At 58.7% G+C, this 16,666-nt stretch overlaps 5 protein-coding genes across 5 annotated transcripts; 2 read left to right on the top strand and 3 right to left on the bottom strand.

Annotated features, from left to right (window-relative positions):
• Nucleotides 1–255: 255 nt before the first annotated feature.
• F5144DRAFT_539797 (beta-lactamase-like protein) lies at nucleotides 256–3,765 on the bottom strand. Its single transcript, XM_066787131.1, has 2 exons — nucleotides 3,396–3,765; nucleotides 256–3,317 (listed from the first exon to the last, which is right to left on the bottom strand). Exons 1-2 carry the CDS (start codon nucleotides 3,539–3,541, stop codon nucleotides 401–403), a joined length of 3,063 nt encoding a protein of 1,020 aa, XP_066640279.1. The 5' UTR covers nucleotides 3,542–3,765; the 3' UTR covers nucleotides 256–400.
• Nucleotides 3,766–3,963: 198 nt separating this feature from the next.
• On the top strand, nucleotides 3,964–7,653 carry F5144DRAFT_583595 (uncharacterized protein). Its single transcript, XM_066789565.1, has 3 exons — nucleotides 3,964–6,173; nucleotides 6,234–7,429; nucleotides 7,493–7,653. The coding sequence occupies exons 1-3, from the start codon at nucleotides 4,364–4,366 to the stop codon at nucleotides 7,574–7,576; spliced, it is 3,090 nt and encodes a 1,029-aa protein (XP_066640278.1). The 5' UTR covers nucleotides 3,964–4,363; the 3' UTR covers nucleotides 7,577–7,653.
• A 1,533-nt stretch (nucleotides 7,654–9,186) lies between these two features.
• On the bottom strand, nucleotides 9,187–10,960 carry F5144DRAFT_365641 (uncharacterized protein). Its single transcript, XM_066784432.1, has 2 exons — nucleotides 9,871–10,960; nucleotides 9,187–9,814 (listed from the first exon to the last, which is right to left on the bottom strand). The coding sequence occupies exons 1-2, from the start codon at nucleotides 10,703–10,705 to the stop codon at nucleotides 9,525–9,527; spliced, it is 1,125 nt and encodes a 374-aa protein (XP_066640277.1). The 5' UTR covers nucleotides 10,706–10,960; the 3' UTR covers nucleotides 9,187–9,524.
• Nucleotides 10,961–12,534, bottom strand: F5144DRAFT_365577 (uncharacterized protein). The gene is made up of 2 exons (XM_066784431.1): nucleotides 12,158–12,534; nucleotides 10,961–12,103 (listed from the first exon to the last, which is right to left on the bottom strand). Exons 1-2 carry the CDS (start codon nucleotides 12,345–12,347, stop codon nucleotides 11,217–11,219), a joined length of 1,077 nt encoding a protein of 358 aa, XP_066640276.1. The 5' UTR covers nucleotides 12,348–12,534; the 3' UTR covers nucleotides 10,961–11,216.
• A 1,663-nt stretch (nucleotides 12,535–14,197) lies between these two features.
• F5144DRAFT_365479 (uncharacterized protein) lies at nucleotides 14,198–16,304 on the top strand. The gene is made up of 3 exons (XM_066784429.1): nucleotides 14,198–14,701; nucleotides 14,820–14,937; nucleotides 15,036–16,304. The coding sequence occupies exons 1-3, from the start codon at nucleotides 14,433–14,435 to the stop codon at nucleotides 16,188–16,190; spliced, it is 1,542 nt and encodes a 513-aa protein (XP_066640275.1). The 5' UTR covers nucleotides 14,198–14,432; the 3' UTR covers nucleotides 16,191–16,304.
• The last annotated feature ends 362 nt before the right edge of the window (nucleotides 16,305–16,666 follow it).

The raw sequence follows: 16,666 nt of genomic DNA, 5'->3' as shown, positions 1-16,666 counted from the left end.
TGGGTGGAAGGAGGGAGTGAAGAGGGTGAGTAGGTGGAAGGAGGGAGTGGTTCAGTTGGGGTAGGATGGGTTAGGATAGGGTGGGATAGGGTTCGTGATGTATGACGTGAACAACGACGAGGGGAATCAAGCGTCTTGCAGCCTTGCGGCCGGCCAGCTTTCATAATGGATTTGACGTCGATGATACATGAGAAGAATAGCCTAGCCTTGTTAGGTGAGCAGAATATTATCGCAATGTCACAACCTTCACATGGCCCGTTTTCGACTCGGGAGGTCTAACGCCTGTATTCCTAATACCCAAAATACAACACAAACACTGCTGATCAACACACACCCTCCAGCCTTGAACTCCAGTCCTTTTTCATCCCTCTCGAATACCTATATATAACAACCCACACACTCACGCCCCCGCCACCACAGCCAACCCCTCATAAATCTTCCTCCTCACCTCATAAAACGTCCCCATCCCCCCCACACCAGCACCCCTCCCCCCTCCCACACCACCACCCACACCACCACCCGCAGCACCACCACCCACCACCAACGGCAACCCCACACTCTCAATCTCAATCCTCCCCGTCGCCGTCTTGCGCACCGCCACCGAGCCATCAATCAGCAGCGTGCCCTCGCCGCGGAACTCGGCCCGGTGGCCCGACCCCAGCATCGCCCGCCGCAGGTCCGCCAGCCGCAGATCACCCACGTGCAGCGGCTGCGCGGCCGACCGTACGGCGGATGCGAGGGTGGGGGGGAGGACGTCGAGGGTGGGGAGGGTGGGTTTGTTGGAGTTGGAGTTGGTGGTGGTGAGGGTGCCGTCGGTTGTGGCGGCTGGTGTTTCGGTGGAGGGGGTGCCTTCGAGCTTTTGCCGCTTGTGGGAGGCGGTGTCGTCGTCGTCGGGGTCTGGTTTGGGGTGGGAGTTGGAGGAATCTGCGGTGCCTGTGGCTGTGGCCGCGGTGGCCGTCGTCGTGGCAGACTGGATGGCAATCTCCCCGCCGGGGAGAAGCAGGCCCGTCACGGTGACGATGCCCAGCCCGCGCACGTTCTGCCACTTGAGGCGCTTGACGAAGGGGTCGGCTAGCTTGACCACCCAGGCATTGGTATCGACCGAGGCGTCGACGGTGGCGCCCATGGCCGGGGTGAACACGTCGATGGCGCTCTGCGACGACCCCGATGCGAGCTGGGCGCTCAGCAGCTTCTTGCAGTCGGCCGCCAACGCCAGCGTCTCCTCCTCTGCCCCCGCCACGAGGATCAGCTTGCGTGGCTGGATCAGCGGGATCAGCATGTTCAAGCTGCGCTTGTCGTGGAGGCCGCTGAAGTCGACAAAGGCGATGCGGAGCTGGACCGACACGGTTTGCGACGTGACCACCAGCTTGGCCGGGCCGATCACGGCTTCCTCGTCGTCTTCCAACTCGTCGAGCTCGTCCCCGGCATGGCCGTCGGATAGCGCAGCAGCCTCTGGCTCGTCGGAGGCAGCACGCTTGCCTTGAGACCGTTTGTTGGCCCCCGAGGCTCCCTTGGACGCGCCGACGTCGTCAAACTTGCGCTTCTTGCCGAGGCCCTGATCGTGCCGGTTGCCGTCCTGCCTCTCGTCTTGGCCCTCGGCATCCTCCCGCTCCTCCGCCCGCAGATATTCTTCGGGTCTAATGAGCTCGCCAAACTCGTCGTTGCGTTTCCGCCGCATCACAGTGGGGAACATGCGTTCCCTCCCCTTCTTCCCTCTGACATCGAAATCGTAGACGCCCTTCTTCTTGAACAAGATTGTGATGCCCAAGTCTTCATCTTTCAAAACCACCTTCTTGCGGCTCGCCTGGCCTATTGTTGTGGACACGTTCAGGGCCTTCCCTTGCTGTTCCGTCTCGGATTCCTCGGATTCGGTTGTGGTTTCCGACGCGTCGTCCACAACATCGGCGGCGGATTCCAGGGCGGCCGTGCCGCCGCTCTGCAGCGTCGCTTGCAGCTGGCGCTGCGTTGCTAACCACTGTTGGTAGATATCAAGTTCGCCGCCTTCCAGCGCTTGTCGCGTCGCATCGCCCACTTCGAGGTTGCGCCCACCCCCGTAGACCTGCTCAAAGGTGTCGCCATTGCTCGTTTGCTCCACCGCCACGCCATCCTTTCTCTCCCTCCACCATTCCCATAGCATCCGGGCAATCGACGGCGTGTTTGCGTTGAGGCTAGGCTTTTCGGTAAGGATGACAAGGTTCCTGGGGTCTCCGGCAATCGCTCGCATGACCTCCTTTGAGAACCCCCACTCCAGACTCGAGTCGGTAGCGATAATAACCCTGCCTTTTGGCACCGAGGTATCCGTCGCTTGCTGTAGGACACGCTCAACCTGCGCTTTGCGCTCCAGAAGCCTGAGATACTTGAAATCGAAAGGGCCAGCATCCTTGCCCTTGCCGCCACCGCCGCCACCGTTCCCCCTTTGGCCACCAGCCACAGCCTCGAATTCTCTCACGATGCTGTCGTCCATCCATTCCAGCATACTCCTCGCATTCCTCATGGTGCTGTTAATGGTGCGGCCAGCCAGGTAAGCCTTGGTCGACTTGAAGACCTCGTTGTCCTTCGCAACCTCGGCCCGCCACGCGTGTTCCAGAAAATACGAGAGCTCGAGCACTCTTGCGCTCGAGTCCACGGGGATCAGCACCGTCCCGCCCCTGGCGATGCAGAGTTTGATGGACTCCAGGAGCTGCTCGTCACGCCGGCCACGTGGGAGTGCCGTCTCGGGCGTGCGGCTGCTGCAGACCAGCGCCGTTGGTTTCCGCAGCTGTTCGATAACCTCGGCCCCTCCCGCGCCTCCGTGGCCTCCCCCCAGCCAAGCGGCACCAGAGAAAACATTCTCACGGGCCTGGTTCCAGTCGACGGCATAGACGATGGACTCGAGGCCATGTTGGATATGCCAGATCGTTCCTCCAAGTGTGTGGCCCGAGTTGTAGGCGGTGATTGTCAGCCCGTTTAGGGGCGGAGAGAAGGGCGACGGCAGCGGTTGGTGGGGTTGAGAGTACTTGAGAGGTTGGATGAGAGAAAAGTAACGTGCGATCTCCTCTGGGGTGGGCGGTTGTAGGAGGAGGTTATGGTCGGCGGATGATGTCTGCGCATACGAGTACGATGCCTCGGCGAGCGAAGTGGGGGATATTGTTGTCGCGGCCACGGGGGTCGAAGCGTAAAGGTCTTGGGTCAGGGTGCGACCAAGGTCGATGACGGGGCGTGTTGCATAGACTGGGATGCGTGTGAAGAGAGGGAAGTTCTTGCAACAATGGGCGTATGCGCCGAGATGGTCCACAGTCGCGTGAGTGAGTAGTATCAAGGAGAGCGTGGGGATTTGCCTAGACAAGGCAGTCAGCGACCAGTCCTTCTACGTAAAGTACCTTTGTTCCCCCTCGTAACAACATGCGACAACGTACTTTTCCAACTCGCGCAGCTTCTCGACATCAAACGCCTCATCCCAGCCGACATCTATCAACACCTTCACACCCCCATCGAGTTCCAGGAGCGATTGCGATGCCGTCGATTCTGACAATGCGCCTTGTAGTGGGCTGAAAGTGAACATGATTGGCTAGGGTATTGTAGGTATTGTCGTTGTGTCGAATCGCTATGGAAACTGAGGCATGGCTTATTATTTATTGGCTTGGGAAATCCGGCAGTCTGCAAGGGCGGTGGTGATGTGATGATGCAAATATGATTAACCAGTTGGGTGTGGGCGAGTTAGGTGAAGATTGAAGATTCCGGAATCCTGGTCAATGAACGGGACTGGGAACTGCGATTCCAGTTGCTTTGTCGCGTCAGTGGCACGCGACGGGCCGGCAAAGAAGCGCAAAGCCAAGCTCTCAGGCCGTTAAAGGCGGTGACAGGCGGCAGAGATCGACCCCCATTGCCCAATCGAGGTACGGAAGCTGCCGATTGCATGGCAGGAACCCTCCATAGACCCCTGCAAATATGCCAAGCGAGCCTGAGCCGACAAAAAAAGGACAGCTGTAGCTCCTGTGTTTGCCGCCACAGAGTGGGAGAATGCAACACAGAAGTGGGACAGTGAATCCACTTTCAACACACCACACATTCAGGGCATCGCTTAGGGGCCACCTTGCGCGAACACTACCTGGGTAATAACTGTTCGTCCGCACCAGATCGGATAGTTATTGGGAAGGCAGTGCTTCCGGAGTGCCTCTGATTATGAACCCGGTCATTCTCTACGAACAAGGTCCCCGGTGACAATCCCGACAAGGAACAAGGAAGAAGGAAGACGGAGCAAGGAAGGAAAAGGAGCTTGGGTCTGCCGATTAAACCACTCGATCGGCATCCCGCCAACAAGAAACAGACAGCACCCGCGTGTCGGAACTGAAGGGGAATCGCTGCCGACAGCACTCCCGCGAAGATGGCCGACCACTCCATGTACCACGCCCTCGGCCAGGGCGAGAACCTCGATCCCAACGACCCGAACCGAACGAGCCAACCTGCCCCTCCGCAGTTCCAACCCCCCATCGCTCCGAACCCTTACCCACAAGTCGCTCCCCAGCAGCCCTACTATGGCGCTCCGTCACCCGCAGCCGGGCCGATGCCCCCACAGGCACCAGGATACGGCGCACCCGAAGCCGGCGGCTACTTCCAGGGACAGCAGCCCCCGGTTGACGACGGGGGGTTGGCGGCGCAGATGGGTGGCATGAACCTCGGCGCCGACGCGGGGGCGGGTACCGTCAGGAAAAAGAAGAAGGATCGCCACGCATACCACACGGTTGACGCACCCGCGGGTTCGTCTCAGCCTTTCAACGGCATGCCCCCGGCAGGCACAGCGGCCACACCCTACCTAAACGCCGATCCCTCGGCCGCCGCCTCTCGCTATGGCGGCGGCGGGCTGACCCCTCAGACGAGCCAGTTTCCAGTACCCGTGAGCCCCGGCTTTATGCCCGCGCCCGCTTCCCCTGCCGAGTTTGCCGCCAGGAGCGGTTTCGCCGATGCCGCCGGCCCTGCGCCGACTATGGTCTCCAACTCGGGACAGACCAGGGTGTCTCCTGATGAGATGCCTAGTGTGCCCGTGTCCCGGGATTCCGTCCAGCAATACTTCTTCGGCAATGTGTACCCGACCTTTGAGCGCCTAGTACCACCACCAGCTACGGTTTCTTTCGTCGCCTTCGACCAAGGGAACGCCTCACCCAAGTTTGCCCGTCTCACCATGAACAACATCCCCGCCACCGCCGAGGGTCTGAAAACCACAGGCCTCCCCCTCGGTCTTGTTCTCCAGCCGATGGCCCCGCTCCAGGCCGGCGAGCTCGAGATTCCCGTTCTAGACTTTGGTGACGTTGGCCCGCCGCGCTGCCACCGATGCCGCGCTTATGTCAACCCCTTTATGATGTTCCGCTCCGGCGGCAACAAATTCGTCTGCAACTTGTGCGGCTACGCAAACGATACGCCTTCGGAATATTTCTGTGCCACCAGCCCCCAGGGCGTCCGCGTTGACCGTGACCAGCGGCCAGAGCTCACCAGGGGGACGGTCGACTTCGTCGTACCGAAGGAGTACTGGACCAGGGAACCCGTTGGCATGCGCTACCTCTTTTTGATCGACGTGACCCAGGAGGCCTTCAACAAGGGATTCCTCGAGGCTTTCTGTGACGGTATTCTCCGCACCCTGTACAGCGCCGAAGAGGACGAGGAGAGGGAGGAGAACGGGGAAGTCAAGAGGAGGATACCGCCGGGCGCCAAGGTCGGCTTCGTGACGTACGACAAGGAAGTCCATTTCTACAATGTCAGTTCGACGCTGGAGCAGGCGCAGATGATGATCATGCCCGATATCGAAGACCCCTTCGTGCCGCTCAGCGAGGGCCTGTTTGTAGACCCGTACGAGTCCAAGGCCGTGATCAGCTCGCTGCTGACCCGCCTACCCCAAATGTTTTCAACTATCAAAAACCCCGAGCCGGCGCTCCTGTCGACGCTGAATGCGGCCATCGCGGCGCTAGAAACCACGGGCGGCAAGATCTTTTGTTCGCTCTCTGCGCTGCCTACCTGGGGCCCTGGCCGGCTGTTCATGCGGGACGACGGCAAGCACCCCAGCGGTGAGCCTGATAAGAAGCTTTTCAGCACCGAGCACCCGGCGTGGAGGAGGGCCGCCGAGAAGATGGTTTCCGTCGGTGTCGGCATCGACTTCTTCATGGCTGCCCCGTCGGGCGGCTATCTGGACATTGCTACCATTGGTGAGTGAACTTGGCTATCAACTCTGATCCCTCCGTCAAAACCGCGCTGACCATTCTCAGGCTACGTGTCCGCTACCACTGGCGGCGAGAGCTTCTACTACCCCAACTTCATCGCCCCCAGAGACAACTCCAAGCTGTCGCTGGAAATCAAGCATGCCGTAACACGGGAGACGGGCTTCCAGGCTCTCATGAAGGTCAGATGCTCCAACGGCCTCCAAGTATCGGGCTACCACGGCAATTTCATCCAGCACACTTTTGGCGCCGACCTCGAGATTGGCGTCATTGACGCCGACAAGGCGATGGGCGTGACGTTCACCTACGACGGCAAGCTCGACCCGAAGCTTGACACACACTTCCAAGCCGCCCTCCTCTACACCTCCGCCTCGGGCCAGCGGCGAGTCCGGTGCATCAACGTCATTGCCGGCGTCAGCGAGAGCGCCCGCGAGAGCATCAAGTTCATCGACCAGGACGCCGTCATCACAATCCTAGCCAAAGAGGCCGCCACCAAGCTGGCCACCACCTCGAACGCCCTCAAGGACATCCGCCTAAGCCTCACCGAGAGGAGCATCGACGTGCTATCGAACTACCGCAAGCACTTCCTCGCGCAGGCGCACCCTCCGGGCCAGCTCGTCATGCCCGAACGACTCAAGGAGTTCGCCATGTACGTGCTCGGGATGATCAAGTGCCGCGCCTTCAAGGGCGGCTCTGAGTCGTCAGACCGCCGCGTGAACGAGATGCGCCTCATCCGCTCCATGGGCCCCCTCGAGCTCAGCCTATACCTCTACCCGCGCATGATCCCCCTGCACAACCTGCAGCCCGAGGACGGCTTCCCGGACGCCCAGGCCGGCGGCCACCTGCGCATGCCGCCGGCCGTACGCGCCTCCTTCTCGCGCGTCGAGCCCGGCGGCGTGTACCTGGTCGACAACGGCCAGCAGACGCTGCTGTGGATGCACGCGCAGACCTCGCCCAACCTCATCGCGGACCTGTTCGGCGAGGACAAGACCAGCCTGCAGAGCCTCGACGCCTACACCTCGGCCCTGCCGGTCTTGCAGACCCACCTGAATGCCCAGGTGCGCAACATCGTCGAGTTCCTGCGCGCCATGCGCGGCTCCAAGGGCCTGACCATCCAGCTGGCCCGCCAGGGCATCGACGGCGCCGAGTACGAGTTTGCGAGGATGCTGGTCGAGGACCGCAATAACGAGGCCCAGAGCTACGTGGACTGGCTGGTACATCTGCATAAGGGGGTGCAGTTGGAGGTGAGTCGTCTTTGATCCTTTTTGGCGTTATCAACCTTGAGTGGCTACTAACCTGGGATGCAGCTGGCGGGTCAGAGGAAACGGGAGGATTCGGGCGAGGGGTCGGCGCTGTCGAGTTTTACGGGGCTGAGGCCTTCGTATTGGTAGGAGGGGACGAGCGTACATTTAAGCCAGACTAGATGGTGGTGATACCAAAATACGACGTGACATGATATTACCCGTAGGGTTTACGATTGTGCCTGCCATTGCGTCTACGTTTACTGTTGATGGAGTAGCCTGTCTGTCGTTCCAATGCTGATTGACGTCTACAGCACTTCGAGGCGTGGTAATCAGCTACAGCTTCAACAGCCCTACCAGCAAACGGCGAACACCCACGTTCCCCTCACAAGGTTAACGGCGCCGTTCCCCCACTCGCCCCCTCCCTTTCCCTACCACCTAGTTACCTACCTTATCCAGACACCCTCTAAGTACCTACCGGGAACACAAACGACCCCCAGCATCACCCCCACCCGAAGTACCCCTTCACAGTCAAGCCAGCCAGGTCCCAACAACACCAGCGCCAGCCTCACCCCCACCCATCCCAAACCTCGTTCCCCCAACCAAGCACAGCAGTCCGCCCGGCCATGCCCATCCCTTCCCTCCCCATTCCCGCTCCTAGCCGACCAGCCACCCCCCCAACCAGGTAAGGTACATACCTAAGGTAAGGGTAACTCCGTGACTAGCTGCCCGGCTTCCCCTGAAGGGAGGCCCGCCTCCCTCGGCATTCTCCTAATGGTGTTGAAGCCGAACCGAACCGGACCGGAACAGACCAACCAACCAACCGCAGCAGCCCAGTCAGTCAGTCCCAGGCTGACTGGCTGGCTGATTGTTGGACGGGCTGACGGGGAACGGGGAACGGGGCTGCATTCCTTTTCCTTTTTTCGTTTTTTTTTTGGTTTTTGGTCCTTCTTCGGGAGGCTGACTGACTGGGTGGGTGGTTCCGGCTGGTTCTGGCTTGCGCTGACCGAGGACTTTCGGCCCGGCGTTCTCGGTTCTACGCCTGCCGTCGGTACGGTGTGCCTGTGGTTATCGGGGTTGCCGGGAGGGAGCTGGTTCTTTTGCTTTCTTTTTTCTTTTTGGGGGAGTTTGGTTCCTTGGTTTTGAATGGGTGGACGGATGGGGGTGTGTGTGGTGGGATTGGGGATTGGGGATTGGGGGGGTTGCTTGTTTCTCTTCTCCTATTCCCCCCCCCCCTCCCCCCCTCCCCCCCTTCCGCTTCCCCCACACCACAACACGCCACCCACTCACCCACCAACCTACCCACCCCCGTGACGATTTGTTAGTGATATGGGTGGGGGGGTGTGATTCCGTGGTTTTTCCGGGGCAGATGATGATGTGTTGCTATTGTGTTGGTCCATTGTTTAAGGGTTGTTGTTGTTGATGATGACGATGAGGTGTGGATGTGGATGTGACGTGGGGATAGACAGATGGAGGGTTTTGCTTCTTCTATCCTTTTGCCCGGTTGTGGGAAAAAATAACTCGATCCGGGGTTTTCGGAAGAGTAAGTGAGACCAAGCTGTTACCTGTCACTTTTGCAGGGAACCCTCCCTGATGTCCCTGGTCCCGGCCGGCCGTTGGGTGTCGGGTAAGGGTCCTTCTAGGGGTCTAGATGTGTCTTAGTCTGGTTCATGGTTGGGATCCTGGTGATGTGGCGGCCATGTATGAAGTCATGGCCGGAGTAGCATGCCGGACCGTTTGATCCTGGTTCTGATTTTCATATGCTTCTTCTTCAACAAAAAATGAAGGGAAAAAGGGCGGTGGTGCCAGAGATCCCCATGCCAATCACCACCTCCTCAGAGACAACCAACCACTCATCTCAACCGCAGGCGGCCCAGAACCCATAATCGACAATCCTTGACTCTCCGAACATTCCTTACGGCCCTATGTGCAGTCAGCATCACCAACCTCCCCGTGACAATGGGTCTGCCCCTGTCTGCATTCCATTGTCAAGAGACCCTGACCCTGTCTTGCCTTGTCCGGTCCTGTGATCGACCCAGCCCCCGTTACACCAGGCTAGGGGCGGCAAGGCTAACGCAGTCACCCAGACGCCGGGCGCCTATGCCTGTGTGGGCTGTGTTTGTGGTGTGGCGTACAATCTACGATCTGTCTGACACGATCTCACACACTGCACACACTGCGGTGTGCCTCCGAGGCCCTTGTGATGTGTGTTGCCCAACGAGATTTGGTGTCCCATTGAGGGTATCCGCAGCCGCCGCGCTTGTGCGACGGTGACCTCTCGAAAGGCTGCTTCACCGCCCCATCGTCTGCGCCGGAAGAGGCGGATAGATGGTATGGGTGGTGGGTGTCGACAGTTCAGTCGGAGGGGGTTGCTGCTCTGTTTCGGCGCTGGAGATTTGGGTGTGAACATGCAGGGTCCTTACATTGCAACGGTCATCTATCACCTACGGCGGCCGATCGTATCGGCAGATCTGCAGACGTATGTACACAGTAGATACCCGGGTAGTCCGCGAACATTGGGAGGAGATGTGCAAGATGGGCCCCAAAACGAGAACGAGTCAGGGGGTGAAAGGTTGAGGATGAATAGGCTCTCCGCACGACAACGTTTCGCACTACTGCATGGCGGTCAGTGAAGATGGTAGCGTTGTGCAAGAAATCTTGCCCGCTTGCGTGCCTCATCTCGCGCCGCCACCGCCGGATCTCGGTCGCCCACTGCCTTGGCAACGGATGGGCCCCCCAGCAGGCCAACGGCTCGCCGCTGTGCAGGTGTGACAATAATTCGTGTTTCAATGTTTCAAGATATACCATGCGTGCATTCATAACGCCCTGACCGCTTCTTGCTGAGCCATAGAGACCGGTCCAGTGTTTCTGCCTCTGTATGTTGCTTGATGCTTGAAGGTTCTCCGAGTATTGCCCGGCAGGCAAGCAGCGGGGGGAGGGGGGGACGGCTGCCGTGCTGCCAGACGACCGTCTCGGTTCGTCTCCTGATGGAGTGAACTCCGGTCCGAGGACTCGATAAGTGGCGCGGGTGTCATGGGCATGGAGACCGGTGGGGCTGGAAAAAGCAAAAGGAGCTTGCCCGCTCGCCACGTCTGCAGCCACCTCCCAATGAGGCATTACGGTCGCTCCAAATACCTCTCGTGGCTTGGCGGGAACCCGATGGAACTCTGCGCCAAACGCACCGAGGGAGTGTTCGCCATCGTCTGAGGGTGCAGTTTGGCGTTCTCCTGAGCCAATTATTGACGGCACGTCTTCAGCCTCATGCAGACCATCACCCATGAGGTCGCCCCATGTCTGAGACTGATGATGACAGCCAGTCGCCGGATCGTGATAAACCAGGATGCTTGCAGGCCCCCCGGTTGGGTTCCCCAGCCGTTGATCAGTCTCGGCCCGGGGGTTCAGGGCCTCTTTCTCGGCAAGTCGGGGTTGGGGCTCGGCCTCCCTGTTGGTGCCAAACAGGACAAGTCAACTCAGACAAGCGCGCTTGCCGCTCCATGAACATCCGTGAGGCCAAAAAGAAAGAGGAAGAATAGTGCATAACAGAGCTAGGCAAACTATACAGTACATTATCCTTATCCTTGCGAGGTAGACTAAGTCGGGGAATCATGGTCGAGTCGGGAACCCCGTGTTTCCGACCAACAGACGGCTATCCGGAATGCTGTCCAAAGATTAAAGTGAGACATGAGGAGGTAACCCAATAAGAAATGCCCATAAAAGCCAATCCAAATCCCAACTCGGAGCCGCCTCCGTAACGCCCAGAAAGCCCGCCACAGGAAAAAGCCAAATCCCATCAAGCAAGGAGGTTGCTGAAGTCGTACCGCGCATCTGGCTGCGCAAGAAATCTCTGGATTTCTGTGTTGTCGAACACGCGGGAGAAAATGTCAACGTCGGCAGGCGAGGTCCCGGGCGGTGCGCTCGAGCTCGACGAGCTGCCCTTCGTCTTGGATCGGCTTGAGCCGCTGCCCCCCTTAGCCTTCTTCGCGATATCGTCCAGGATCAGCTGTGTGGTGCTCTGGTTGGGGTCTTCGAACACGAATGCCACGCAGCGGATCCTGCCACGGAGGTCGGGGTCGTAGAGGCAAACTTCCCGCCACAGCTCGGCAAGCTCCTGCGGCGGATTTCGGTACCCGTTTCCAAGGCCAAAGTCCCCGATCACCACGGTGCTGTAGTTGTTGTAGGCGCAGATTCGGAGTGCGCCACGCATCTTCTCCTTGACCATCTCGCGCTCGTCGGCAAACGAGTACTTGGTGCCATTCTGCGTCAGCTTGGGCCAGCGTGGCGGTGGTACCGACACGACAGGCAGTGCCCGCCACTGGTCGGTCGGCAGCTTCTCATATTTGTCGTGGGGCCCGCGGAACACAACTGTGCGGCAGGTTAATGGCTGGACTTGAAAGAGAAAGACAGAGGAGAGGTGATCCGACTGACCAACATGCTGTGATAGGACTCCGGCGCATATCGGGAGGGGGTAGTGGCTGTTAGCCGGAGAGCCATCCGCTGGCGTTCCTAGGCAAGCCGCGAGGGTGCTCCGCCGACATAGACGCTCCTCGTAGCCTACCACACCCGTTTCCCAGTCGCCACCAGGACGCTTGTCGTTCGCTGCACAGATGAAAGGTATGGCACACTGTGCCGAGTCCACCCACTCCAATGCGACGTTGACCGGGTCTCCGCTGGAAACGTCTGGGAAGTAAGTTAGAACGAGACCACCGCTACGTCCTTGATATGCACACTCACAGAACATGGGAGGGGAAAGGTCCAGCGGGCGCTCGTCGAAGGTGATTTGCAGCAGTGGTTGGTGATAGATGTACGAGCAGGTGGACCAAGTTGCGGCGTACTTCTCCCTGATCGTAGGAATGTAAATCCTCTTGGCCTCCGAAGCAACCTCAGACGGCTTGGGCTTGGACTTGGAGCTTGAAGAAGGCATCGTGCGGTGGTAGATGAGGGAGGTGTAGAGCACCCGACGAGGGGGGTTGACAGACAGATAAGTAATAATATGCCTTGCGAGAAGTCAGACCGGTGTGGGGTGGGCTGAGGCTAGGCTGAGATCGGGTTTGTGGATGTTGTTAGCTCTACCAATTCCCGGGAGAGGGTGTTTGGGGGTATGAGTTGCTTTATATCTGCATAAGAGTGGTCGAGGGGGTGGGGTGAGAAAGGAGAGATTCGGGAACGCCAGAAACGCCATTGCTTGCGAGTAGCCGCAGCGGCCAACACGACGACCATGTCGCGTGCTGCGATTCCCATGCAGAGAGATCTCTGTGTAACTGCACGGTCTCAGACATCCAGAGACATCTAAATGTTGTATTGTTGGTGGGAAGATCAAGGATAAGGTACTTGCCGGCTTCCTCAAACGTGGGGACACCTGGTATTGTTCGTTCAAGGTTTCTGCCCAGCCGGGATGCTCGAGACACGATGGGACCAACGCGATGCAGTTAGTGTGCCTCTAATACCACACCACAAGGTAAACCAGGAGGGGATCTTTCTTTGGCTGGGTAGGTAGATGAATATACCGGCCAGCCAAGAAAAGAAGAAGAACCTAACCTAGGTACCCCTGAGATGCCTGGGGGCAGGGTTGCAGGTGGGCTTGAGCTTGAGGTGACCTGCCGAGACCCTTGGAATTGCATTACACAGTGGGCGGGTGCTGGAGCTCCTGGGGCTGTTCTGGGGCCGCTCCGGGGCTGGTCTGGGACTGCTGTGCTGCCGTAGGTGCGCCATCTTGAGTCTGAGTCAATCTGGTATTCCCGCGCCACTCGAACCAGAGACATGGGCCGGGTCCCTGCCGGCCGCCGTTGAATGAAAGTCTTTTTGAACCTGGTGCATGCGTCGAGTCCTCTGAAGCCTCGGGCAGCTGCTGAAACCAATAATTACTCGGGCTCTGGGCACGGCTTGAACTCCGCACCTAGCTATTGCAGGGCGAATCAGAATCCAATGAGGGAGAGACATGCAATCGAGCCACTCGGCTCAGTCCACCGAGCGGCTACTAACTGTTGGCCGGCGGGTTTTCTGGATCGGCATCCCGGCCGGGAGGAGGAAGAGGGGTGACCCAAACACACAAGGACCCAAGCTTCAATCCTCGCATTCTCGCATCCTCGCCAAAGGAGAAAGGGGGCCGGTGAGCGCGGGCGAGGCGCGGGGATAGGTAAAAAGACAAAACCGATACAATGCATGTCTGACCACTTCCCTGCGCAATGACGAGTGCCTGGGTGCCCAAGCATCACCTGAAGCGGGGCAAGGGATCGTCAGTCGAAAGGTCTCGCTGGATGGCGGAAGCCACAGCGACGAAAGCTCAGCTGAGGAGATGCGAGCGTGAGGTGCCGAAGGGAAAACTTTGTCAGGCAACCGAAGAAAAAGCAAAAAGAGCCCCTTCCTCCCTGCCATGGACCCGGCAGAGATAGGAAACTCGCGGGAAGGAACTGTTCCCTGCGGGGAAAGCCACAGCAGGCAGGGCAGCCCAGCTTTACATCTAACGTGCCTGCCTTCCCGTCCCAAAGTGCCTTCCTCCTGTTAAGGTTGTCGTCAGACTTGTGGTGTTGTTGCCAACTGAAAAACCAAGGTGGGAAGGCGCTAGCTGCCTCTATCGCTCGTGCCAAGAAATAGATTGGATGGCACCAACTTGCAGCCAATCACAGTAACCCAAGGTCTGAGAAGGGCAAGTGCAGCAGTGGAGTCTTGGGGTCGAATCGAATGGTTCGAGTGGGCTCGAGGAAGAAAGGTCAGGTAAAAAGAAAAATGACAGGGATCTGGGGCGCGTGGCCGTCTCGAATTCAACAGCCAAGACCCAAAAAAATGCTCGACTTTTTGAAGGCGCATCTCTATCCTACCTAGCACAACCGGTCCGGTTTATCCAAGGCGTGGAAATTCCAGCAGGTGTTATTCAGCTCTTACGCAGTCGGTACATTAACAGCAAATCAGGGGCAAACCTCTATCCAGAAATCGCCACCGACATCGGACACCACCGAACCTGAAATTGGCAATTGGCACTTGGGAGCCAAACGCAGGTGACCTCCGAGCTATGCGGCCCGCTCCGGCACTTCGGCCGTCGAGTGTCTCGCGTGTCTTGCGTCCGCGTCGCCTCGCCAGCTTCCACCGATCTGTCTCTCAGCGGGCAAACCGTTCCGTTGCCGAGCTCCTACAGTGGAGGCCCGACGAGGCGGAGGATGTGACCGTCAACGGCTTCGTCCGGTCCGTCCGGTCAATGAAAGCCCATCAATTCGTTGCCCTCGGTGATGGCTCTTCGCTGGCTCCTCTACAGGCCCTCGTCCGGGCCGACCGCGCCGAAGAGTAAGAAACAACCTGTCCCAGCCTATTCCTCCGTCCCCCTCCTTTCTCCGCCCCTCTTCGACATACAGAAGGATGTCTCGGTTAAGCTGGTTACCTAGTACTGACGCCGTCCCCGCAGCCTGACCGTTGGTGCGGCCGTCCGCCTCACCGGCTCCTGGGTGTCTTCTCCCGGAGCCTCTCAGAGCCATGAGTTGCATGTAAGCAATGTAGAGGTCTTGGGTCCGTCCGACGCAAAGGTATGCCCTGCTGTGCCCTGCCCTGCCCTGCCTTGCCCTGCTTCCAAAAAGCATGCACTAGTCAATGTATAATGTTTTCTTAACAAATGGCCCCGCAGACATTCCCCATCCAAAAGAAATACCAGACACCTGAGTATCTCCGTACTATGCCGCACTTGCGGCCGAGAACTCCAGTCAACACCGTCTTGCTGAGACTGCGCTCCGAAGCCATCGCATCCTTGACTCAGTTCTTTGCAGGGCGATCCTTCACTCAAACACACCCGCCCATCATCACGTCGTCGGATTGTGAGGGCGCCGGTGAGGTCTTCACGGTGACGCCGGCCAATGACACGCCTGTCCCGGCTGACAAGGACGGCTCCGAAGAGTCTTTTTTCCGCTCCAAAAAGTATCTCACTGTCTCGACCCAGCTCCATCTAGAAGCCCTCGCGCAAGCCGTCGGCAATGTCTGGACCCTCTCGCCCGTTTTCCGCGCCGAGAAGAGCGACACCTCGAGGCACCTGAGCGAGTTTTACATGCTTGAAGCTGAAATGAGCTTTGTAGACGACCTCACGCCCGTCATGGACCTAGCCGAAGATATGCTACGGTCATTGAGCACCGATCTCATCGGGTCACCCATAGTCGGGGATCTTCTCTTCCGATCACGCCACAGCGGCTCCGATCTGGCGCCGGCCGTGGAAGTAAGGCAGCGTTGGGAGGGCCTGATGGCCCGGGACTGGCCGCGAATCACATACTCGGACGCCGTCGCACTGCTACAGCAGAAAGCCGACCTCTTCGAGCACAAGCCGACATGGGGTGCAGGGCTGCAATCTGAGCATGAAAAGTACCTTGCTAATTACGTCGGAGGCGGTGAGAAACCCGTCTTTGTTACCAACTACCCCCGAGACATCAAGGCCTTTTACATGCGCGAAACCCAAACGCCTGCCTCTGAGGTACCCGGCCCAACAGCCGATTGTTTTGACTTGCTGGTGCCAGAGTTCTGCGAGATTGCTGGTGGGTCAATGCGCGAGCACCGTTTGAACCCTCTCCTAGACGTCATGAAGCGGCAGGGGATCCTGAAACCACCGCCAGAAGGCGCCCCTGGCGAGAGCTCCTGCGGTGGTCTCGACTGGTACGTCGACCTCCGCCGGTGGGGATGTCCACCACACGGCGGGTTTGGTGTCGGCTTCGACCGGTTGCTCAGCTACCTGGCTGGCGTTCAAACCGTCCGAGACATCGTCTCATTCCCACGCTGGCATGGGCGATGCGACTGCTGAGCAGACAACCACAAGATCTTGATTATCCTCCCGGTTCTCTCTCGTGTTACCTGACCTGCCGTGCTCATCGCGATCTATCCGTACCTGGATTCGGGCGCTTTTGTCATACATACAGCGCACCGTATCGTCGTGTTGGGGTCCAGAAATCCCGCTCGTCATGCCCCCATGGGAAGATCGGTATGCGGTCTCCCTATTGGAACGGGCGAGAATAATATACTGCGAAACACATGATGCCACTAGGGCGAGTCGTAGTTGACAGATCGGTCACGGGCCGGCCGTTTAACTTAACTGTGTGTGACCTTGGGTCATATTACGGCCTTAGACCCCTCTCGACGTGCCGAGTTCGGGCGGAGAGCCATGTTTGTTGCATCATATCCCTCAACGGCTGTGTGCATTCCGGGTCCGAGAGATCCCGTTCCAGGGACTCGATGACTTGGAGGACTCTTGTCTATGCTATGACAGTTATTTTTGATACC

The sequence above is a fragment of the Chaetomium tenue genome (assembly GCF_020726465.1).
Source record: "Chaetomium tenue strain MPI-SDFR-AT-0079 chromosome Unknown F5144scaffold_6, whole genome shotgun sequence".
Taxonomy (NCBI): domain Eukaryota; kingdom Fungi; phylum Ascomycota; class Sordariomycetes; order Sordariales; family Chaetomiaceae; genus Chaetomium; species Chaetomium tenue.
The sequence above is the reverse complement of the archived record's forward strand: the minus strand, read 5'-3'. Positions and strand labels throughout refer to the sequence as shown.